The sequence below is a fragment of the Heloderma suspectum genome, chromosome 10, assembly GCF_057233095.1.
Source record: "Heloderma suspectum isolate Gila_16-S chromosome 10, 16-S_ref, whole genome shotgun sequence".
NCBI classification, from domain to species: domain Eukaryota; kingdom Metazoa; phylum Chordata; class Lepidosauria; order Squamata; family Helodermatidae; genus Heloderma; species Heloderma suspectum.
The window spans coordinates 1,762,459-1,771,298 of record NC_139467.1 but is presented as its reverse complement, the minus strand read 5'-3'; the positions used below and the strand labels follow the sequence as shown (position 1 = coordinate 1,771,298).

The following is an 8,840-nucleotide window of genomic DNA, read 5'->3' as shown; positions in this document are numbered from 1 at the left end:
AATTTCCTCTGCCTTTGCACACACGCCACACACAGAACGCCTGCAGCCGAGCGAGAAAGCGGGGCGGGCCTGGTCCCCCGCCCCCCGAGCCCACGGGCATCTCTCGCCCCACGCAAGCAAGCAACAGCAACACAGGTTCTTCTATGAAACGTTTATTTCATTTCCCCACCCCCACCCCATCCAGAGGCATGCGAAAAATTATTCTTGAGGATTCCAGAGAATTACACTGGATGATTTATTTTACAAAAGCTGGTCTTTCCTGTCAGCAATTTTAAGACAAAAAAATTAAATAAGACAGATTTGATCTGCAAAGATTCTCATAAAATTAAAAACAATTCACACAACACAACTGACAAAAATGGAGACCCGTCTGCCCGTGCCCCCCCCCCGCCCAAGCGGGATCCAGCAACAACTGGATGGTGCGCCTACATCACAGAAAGGGCACTAAAAGAGACCTTTTTTTTAAAAAGCGGGGGGAGGGGGGAGGAGACATTCCGTACAAATTTTATTGAGATTCTGGTACAAAATTAAGAAATGGTTTTGGGAAGGGCGCTGCCTGTTCCACACATCGTGGTGGCAGCAAAGGTTTGTGCAGAGGGCCGGGCGGCCGGCAGGCGACAGCTCCATCCCAGTTGCCCTTGCTGCCACATTGCCTTGCAGCCCACCTGCAAGAAGACGGAGGAGTTTCCCTCAGCAAGGAAAAGGCCACCGTTCTGTGAGTGACTGCTGCTGGACTGAGGGCAGCTCCTCAAGGGAGGCTGGAGCATCTTGGGAAGAAGGCGCTTCCGGCCACCCGGGGGGGGGGGATGGGGGGGGCAGCTCCAGGCCCTGTATGCAGAGGTAAGCGGGGGGGGGGGGGTCACAGTGCAGCTGCCTGCAAGTCTCTGGGATGCTTCATGTTGGCAATAGAGAGATTTCTCAGCCTTCATTACGCCCCCAAGTCATTTCTGTGCAGCAGTTCAAGGGGCACATTGGGGCAGGGGAGGGAGATGGCCTTAGCCAGGACCTGCATCTGGGGCCATGTCCTGGGTGCATGTTGCATAGTTCAGACACCAAGAGAAGCCACAAGTTCTGTGCTTTGCCACCACAATGTCCCAGACGGGAGGAAGAAGTGGTGGCCGCCAACAGCCCACAGCACCACCTCCTTGCAGAGGAGCCCTGCAGCAGCCTGGGCCAGCCGAGATGGGGACACGGCTGGAGGCGACTGGGATGTGCAGCTGGGGAGCTCACCGCCAGCATGCCGAGAGTGCGGGGCAGGTGGAGCAGCCACAGACCTGGCTGTGGGGCCGCAGGGCTCCTTTGCCCCCCAGCAGCTGCTCCGGCCCCAGAACCAATGAGAGCTCAAGCCTTCCTCCCCTGCTCCAACTCATGCGCCCCAGTCCAAATCTGCTGCAGCTGGGAATAAAATCCAGTGTGCTTGGACTTGGAGGCATGCACAGAAATCTCATAGAAAAAAAATTACAAACAGTACCATTTATACAAATATAGTGTTTTATAAAGAACATATACATTTAAACTTTTGTTTTAACTTCCTGAGCCACTCCCAACCTTGCATTCTCTAGAAAATAATTTAGTCACGAGAAAGTGCTCCTTCAGACGCTTGCTGCTCCTTGTGCAGAAGGCCAAGGCGCCCCCCCCCCCCGCAGCCACGCATGTGGGCAGAGGCTGCAGCCAGAGCCATCCCATGCCGGGTCAGATGCCGGCAGCTGGCAGCTCCCCGTGCTGCTGGAGCCGTGCTTCACGGGCTGCGCTGGCAAGGCGGGCGTGGCTCTGGGCACGCCTGGCCTCCGGCAGGAACGGACAGAGGCTGCCCCCCCAGGCTGGCACAGCTGCGGGGGCCTGGTCCGCAGAAGGGAGCCTGGGCAAGGGTGGGCAGCGCTCAGGGCCGTGCTCCGGGGGGGCAGGGGGCTTCTTCGGGGGGGCAGGTGGTGCACTGGGCGATGGGAGGGTCCGAGCCTGGCCACTACGCCGGCCGTGTCTGCAGAGCCGCCCTCGCGGGGCTCACAGCTCCTTTTTCTCGGCAGCACTGGAGAAGATCTCGGCAAACTTGCGCAGCTGCTCGTTGGCTGTCTGCGACTCCTCCTGCAGCCGCTGGTTATTCTGCCGCAGGCTGGCCAGTTCTGCCTGCAGCACCACCTTGTCCTGCTTCTCCTGTAGAGAGCAAACAGGGACGGGCAGAGCTGGAGCAGACCGCGGAAGCACACCTCCCCTCCGCTTCCCAGAGCAGAAGCGGGCAGGAGCCTGGCCTCATCCCCAGGAGGGGGACGCGCCCCGGAGGCCCGGCCTCCCCCGCCGGGGAGCACCACGAGGCGGCCCTGGGCAGCCTCCAGCAAAGAAGGCGTGCCTGCAGGGGCCACTGCTCCTGGCTCGCCACTGCTCTGCTGGGAGAAGGCGCACCCGCCAGCCTTCTCTCCTCCCGCCCCCCAGCATGTGGCTCAGCCCACTCCGCCTGGCCAGGGGCTTCCAGTGCCAGCCACAGCCTCTTACTTTCTGCAGGTCACTGTGGAGCTGTCTGAGCAGGGCCTCCAGCTGGCAGACTTTGCCGGTCAAGTCCACGTGCGGCTCCTCGCTGCAGAGAGAGGGCAGAGAGGAGAGTGGGTGCTGCTGTCCCCAGGGAAGCACGGCTGCCCCCCCAGAAGGGAGCAAGATGGGGAGCGGCGAGGGCACCCCCAGCACCGGGCTGGCAAGCCCGGTGCCCAGGGCGGTGGTGTATGGCTTGTTCGGCAGAGGGCCACTGGCCACGAGGGGGTTCCAGGGAGCTCTGAAACCTTTTGCGGGGGTGGGAAACCAGCAGCAGCTTCTTGGCTGCTGGAAACGAGGGTAGAGTTGCTCCATGTGCAAGAGTGAAGGGAGATGTGGTGAGGGGGAGTGGAGGAGGAGCTGAGAGGGCATCTGAGGCACAGAAAGAAGAACGAAGCTCTAGAGCCGGGGTGGGCAACGTCAGCCAGTCGGGGGCTACTTTCGTCCCTCTGGGCCCCCGCACAGGCTGCGCTCCTGCTGCCACCACTAAGCGACCGGCAAAGACATCAGACATTTGCCACTGATTTTCAGGGCAAGCTGCTACAGAAGGTGAAAATGCCCCCAGTTCACTTGAAAAGCTGCTACATTTGGAGGGCTTTAGCCCCCTGCAGCGTTTTGCTGCTGGAATTTGGCGGCAAGGCACCACTGCTGTTGTTTACCGCCACCAATTTTGGGGTCTCAGCAACAGCAGGCCTGTGAATCACATGTTGCTCTAGCAAGAAGGCACGGAGCAGGAGGGTCTGCATGTTTCGTCTCCCCACATCCCCGAGACTCCAGTTTCTGTCACTTCCAAGCAACCGTCACTACAGGAAACCAGCCAGTGCTCTGACTCCAAACCATCCAAAAGGCCAGTCTGCAACAGGAGGGGCGCCTTCTTGCCAGACGTCCAGCAGTGCATGCAGGAGTGCCCCCCCAGCCCCTTTGCACACCCAGTTCCTGCGCTTCAGTTGACGTGTCCTTCCGTCCCTGCCACAGACGTCCCCTTCTCCCCTAGCAAGAGTGCCTGATCCAATCTTGCTCACCTCGTCTGCACCCTCCTGTCCTTTGTGCCACAACATCCTCCCTGCAGCCTCCTGCATGCAGACAAGTCTGCTCCATCACACATCATGCGCCGCCTCACGGCGCAGCAGCGCATGCCGCCACTGCCTTCCTGCTCCCAGACCCCACTTCCCCAGTGTAGCTTATTTAACAAACGCACACGCTGCCTTTCCTGTACCCTAAACTGCAACAATAAAAAGCCACATAAAATGACAGCTCCCCGCCCCAAACAGCCTCAGCTCAGGGTGGGGGGAATCCCCAGACACCCCCTCACCTCATGGTGGGCGTCGTGCGCGGTGTTGGCTGCCGCTCCAGGCTCAGGTGCCCGAGGACAGGGCTGTGGGCGGATGGCACGTCGGGGCTCAGCACGGCATCGTTGAGGGAGAAGAGGGAGACGGCTCTCTGCACTGGAGAGAAGGCAAGGCCAGAGGCCTGGGTGTGCCAGGCAGTCTCAGCCCAGCCCAGAGAGCCCCCGAGCCAGAGGCAACCAGTCCGGCACAAAGTCCCAGCCCCAGCCTCTCTCTCTCTGCCATCCCAACCAGCACAGCTGCCAGAACTGCTGGGGCCGTGAGTCACTGTTGCCTCCCTCCTCCCAGGTGGCCCGAGCCAGCTGAGTGGTGATTCATGGTCCCGGCGTGGTGGGGGGCAGGGCTGCCTTTGCTCCTGGGAGTGCAGCCATCAAGGCTGGGAAAGGGCTGGAAGGGGTATTCTGCCTGAGATGTGGGGGCTCCGCAAGGAGAAATCAGCGTACGACCTGAGCCAGATGCTCAGGGGCGGGAAGCGGCAGGGGGAATCCGAAAGGAGGATGGGGATCCGTTACTGGAACCACCAATGGCACCACAAGAGGAAGCTGCCAATCAGGGAAGCCACCATGCCTTTGCCTCCTCCTCTCCCCAAAGCTCAGGCCAGGTGAGAGCGCTCAAAGGGGGTCGACGAAAGGCAGAGGTGCCGCGTGCATGGCAACCATCCAGCCGGAGTCGCCACAGGAGCCTTTCAAGCGAAGGCGGAGACAGGGCGCGCTGGGCCACAGAGCAGTGCGACGGCTCCGAATGCAGCTGGGCGCACACTCCAAGTCCTGCAAGGCTCCGAGATAACTGGCAGGCTGGGCCTGCCCTGGCCCCCCGGCTCTGGCAGCCACGGAGGCTTCCCGCAGCGTCCATGGGTGGCTTGGGCTTTGCGCTTGGCCAGCTTGGGGGCATTTAAGGCCCTGGAGAAGGAAGAGCCTCTGCTGCCTTCCACATCATTGCTCGGGGCAGACTGATCTCAGACCACTAGTCCTGATGGCTCTGTGCCACCTCCAGTACCAGAGCCAGTATGCTCATGTACTCCAGTGGCTGGGGAGCATGGGCGGGAGGGTGCTGTTGCGCTTGTGTCCTGCTTGCGGGTTTCCCGTGGGCAGCTGGTTGTCCACACCGTGTGAATAGAATGCTGGACTGGATGGGCCCTGGTCTGACCCAGCACGCGCTTCTGGCGTTCTTAAGCTGCCACACAGAATGCCCAGGCAAGCTCACAGGAACGGTTCCTCCTCTGCCAGCACCTTCCCTTTCCTCAAGAACAGCTTCTCTTCCAAATTTCCTGACCCACCTCAGCCTCCCCCCATTGCTCCTGCTCAGCTCTTCCTACCCCATCCCAATTATCAATTGTCTGCCCTGCCTTTCCTTGAATCAAAAACTCAGGTGGCTTAGAAATACCAGATGCACACACACCACTTAAAATGAACAATGGAAAAATTTGCAAGAGCCAAAACCATTAACGTTGCAAAGAAGGCAAACACTGCCTGGAAGGCCTCTCTGAAGAACAGAGCTGCAACCTGCCTCCAGAAACCTCAAGCGGCGAATGTTGGTGGGCTTCGGGGGGCGGGGGGCACTGCTGGAGGACTCCTCAGCACCTGAGGGTCTTCTTCAGAGAGTGGCGAAAACCCAGAGCACAGGGTGGGGGATATGCCCTGAGATATGCTTGGGCCCCAAGCTCCTGGTCAGCCCCTCCTCCCGCTCAGCCCCTGCCTTGCACAATGTGAGGCCTCTGGGGCCACCAGGCCACGACCAAGGATGGCGGGGAAGAGCTGCCACCACAGCTCTGGGCCTTCAGGTCTCTGGGAATTACATCCAGCTGGAGAAGGACAAAACCCTCCCCTGCCCTGTGCCTAAGCAGCACCATCCTGCCGTTCATTTGGCTGGAGTTTATGGCCATGAAGGCTGCAACCTTTCAGGCCTTGGAATGAAAGGGCAACCCCTGCCTGCCTTTTGTGGGGCGGGGCGGGGCAGGGCAGGGGAACCAATCCAAATGGCAACCCCTGGCTGTGAAAACGCAAAGGAGACAGAGGCTGCTTTACAGCCTTGGCGTTCCAGGGGGAGGATGGAAGGCAGGAGGGGAGAGCCCTGAAAAGAGGGCACAAGGAGAGAAAGGACAGATGCGCTCCATGGCCAGCTCAGCGGGTGGGTGACTGCCTTGCCACACACAAAGGGTCTGCTGGGGCGGGGGGGCCATACTGCTCAGAGGCTCCCAACCCTGACCACAGGAAGCTGCCTCTGCCGGTGGCCTCCCACAATGCTCTGCTGCCTCCTACCTTCTGGGACTTCCAGGAGCCAGGCGGCCAAGCAGAGCCAAGGCCCAGGGGGCTGCGCGTACCGGGGTCCTGTCCCGCTCCTCCTCCTCCTCCAGCGGAGCGACAGGGCCTCCTGTACCCAGGGAGCTCTGGCGCCAGAAGGCGGGGCTGGTGTGACGCAGCCGGCAGGCCTGAGCAAAGGCCTGAGATACCTGCCAGGGGGTGGCTCATCCACATCAAGGGAGATCTCTGCCAGGAGACTGCCTTGCCCGGACACGCACTCACCCACCTCTCCCCCTCCCTGGCCTGTCCCAGAGCATCAAGGAGCGGTGTGCTGCACTAGGAGCTCCAGCTTCTGACAAGGCTGCCTGGGGGAGGCAGCTCCCAGCTGAGGACAGGCAAGACGGGTCGGGGCTGGGAAACCAGGTCACGGCTGCTGCCGCTGCCGCCACCTCAGGGAGGAAGCAGCATTCAGCCCATTTGCTTGCTGGGCTGGGAGAAAACCCCACAATGGTCCCTGCTTGAGAGGAAATGTCTCAGACACGCAAGTCCCGTTCCTGCCCGAGAGGGAGATGGGAGGAGAACTGGCCACTCGGGATGTCGTCTGTAGCCACTGCAACTCGGCACATGAGATCTGACAGGCTGAATGAGCAGGGCTGGGCGGCACCAGGGTGCTCTCCCTGGGGCCAGGCGGAAGGGCAGGGGGGCGGTCTGGTGTGGGGAGAATGGAAGAAAGGGGGGTCCTTAGCACAAGGCTCTGTACCCCACCACACCCTACCACAAAAGGGGAGGCAGCTTTTTTCAAAAAGACATCTACAATTCTAGTGCAAGGGGGAAAGGCGGAACTGCTGGCCAGAATGAAGGGGGCCAATCAGACACACAGGTTCAGATCCTGCTTTGCCGTCAGTCTGGTTCTACGAGCACAGAGAGGCGCCCAGCTCACCCCTGCCCAAGCTTCACAGCCATCAAGGAGACTTGACTCATTGGAAGGAAGGTGCAAGACCCTCCCAGTCGCCAGCCCCGCCCTCCCTGCTTGCACCACTGGACCACTTTGCAGGAGGTGCCAGTCGCCAGCCTTGGAAGCAGGCCGGGGAGGGCATGGGCGGCAGCACCAGGCCCAGAGCTCCGGGTGCCTGCCTCTCCTCCCTCAAGACGTCTGGAGCTTGGTTCCCAACATGTCCCTCCCATCTTTCAAGACGGGGACCCAGCTCTGAGCGCTGCTGTGTCGGAAGAAAAACACAGAGGAGCCAATGTTAAGCTGGAAGGAAGGGCACAAAACCGCCACAACACTTAAGAAAAGGCCCCCCAAAATGAACTGGTGTTCTTTCCCAAGAGCAGGAGGTGCTGGGGCACAGAGAATGTCCTGCTGACAAGACAGGCAAACACCCCTCTGTCCCCCCTGCCACCACAGCCTTGATGGAAACAGCCTGTGGGAGCGGAGGAGGGCGGAAGCCCTCCCAGAGGTAACATGCTCCATAGCGTCATGTTGCAACTCCCTTGCAGAGCCAGCTGAACAGCTTCTCCGACTATGGAGGCAGGGAACACCCCACAGCGGGGGGGAGGGTGGGGCGGAGCACCAGCCAGGCCTTGTGGGAAGGAGTGTGCTGGACGCCGCCTTCCCTACCTTCGTAGGCCTTTGCTGCGCTGACCAAGCTGGACCACTCCAGGCCGGTGGCTGTGTCGGGCAGTGGCATCAGGCCCGGGTCGATGCGCTGCAGGGCCTTGTCCCGCACGTCGCGCAAGGAGAGCTCAGAGGCAGAGATGGTGGCTGCAGAGAAAGCACATGGCCCGCAAGCCCTGTGAGGAAGCGGGGGCCGGAGGATGGCCTTTCCTCAAACACCCTTCGCCTTGAATGCCATCACGGCCTGGGCCTTTCAGAGGCCAGCCACAAGCTCCCAGGGGCGTCTGGATGGAACTGGGCTTTAGCTCCCCACTCTCGGTAGTCACCAGCTTGATCCTAAGGCTGTGGCTGGTAGCCAACTGATTTGGCCTCTTGCCATGTGACCCGGCTCTCGGGAGCAAGGCTCCCTTCTGCCAGCCATGGGAGCAGGCCAGGGCCTTCCTGGCAGGTGGTGCAGCAAGGGCCTGGCCATCCCAGCAGCAGAGAGGCTGGCCAGTCCTGCCTGCGACCCCAGCCCGGGTGCTGACGGAGGCCTCCCAGGGCAGGAGGAAGGAAGCTGCATCTACTCCACCCCCACCCCGCAGCTCTCCTTCCCAGCGCCTGGAGGCCCCAGAGCACCAACCCCCTCCAGAGGCCAGCAACCTGCCTGCCCCTCTGACTGTTCCCAACTCGGAAAACGGTGCACCCGCTCCCCCCAGCAGAAGCCGACACTCACCCTTCTTCTCTGAGAGACTCCCGTTGCCAGGGGGCTGGTGCTGCTTCCGCACAGGGAGGGTGCTGGAGGGGTAGGTGCTGGTGAAGAGGTCATCACTGGGCAGGCGCTGCTCAAAGCAATGGGTGGTGGCGTAGGTGGGGTCCCGCCGGCCGCTGCACAGGCTCTCGTCTGAGAGCGTCCGCTGGAGCGTCTTCTGTGGGGACTGCGGACAGAAAGATGGAAGAGTATCAGACCAGCCCACGGGCTTCCTTCCCTTAGATGCTCCTGGGAAGCTCGCAAGCCAGGGATGATGGAGAAACCACCTGGCGATACACAAAGGCCTGCTGCTGCCAAGCAGGGAGGTTCCCCTTCCAGCTATGCTGGTCCTTGGGCTGCCTTCAACATTTGGCTGCTTTAACATG

General features: G+C 60.9%; 1 protein-coding gene across 5 annotated transcripts in view; it reads right to left on the bottom strand.

The window, feature by feature from the left end:
- Positions 1–141: 141 nt before the first annotated feature.
- SIPA1L3 (signal induced proliferation associated 1 like 3) overlaps positions 142–8,840 on the bottom strand; it is a 101,731-nt gene continuing 93,032 nt past the window's right edge. For 3 of the 5 annotated variants that reach the window (XM_084814493.1, XM_084814495.1, XM_084814496.1), the window contains 4 exons: positions 8,440–8,641; positions 7,728–7,871; positions 3,833–3,965; positions 2,176–2,569 (listed from right to left, as the gene is read on the bottom strand). In XM_084814493.1, coding sequence (XP_084670619.1) covers positions 2,248–2,569; positions 3,833–3,965; positions 7,728–7,871; positions 8,440–8,641 — 801 coding nt within the window. In that variant the 3' untranslated portion in view covers positions 2,176–2,247. Of the gene's footprint in view, positions 2,152–2,175; positions 2,570–3,832; positions 3,966–7,207; positions 7,324–7,727; positions 7,872–8,439; positions 8,642–8,840 lie in introns of those variants that run through there. The other 2 variants (XM_084814494.1, XM_084814497.1) reach the window with 2 other exon arrangements.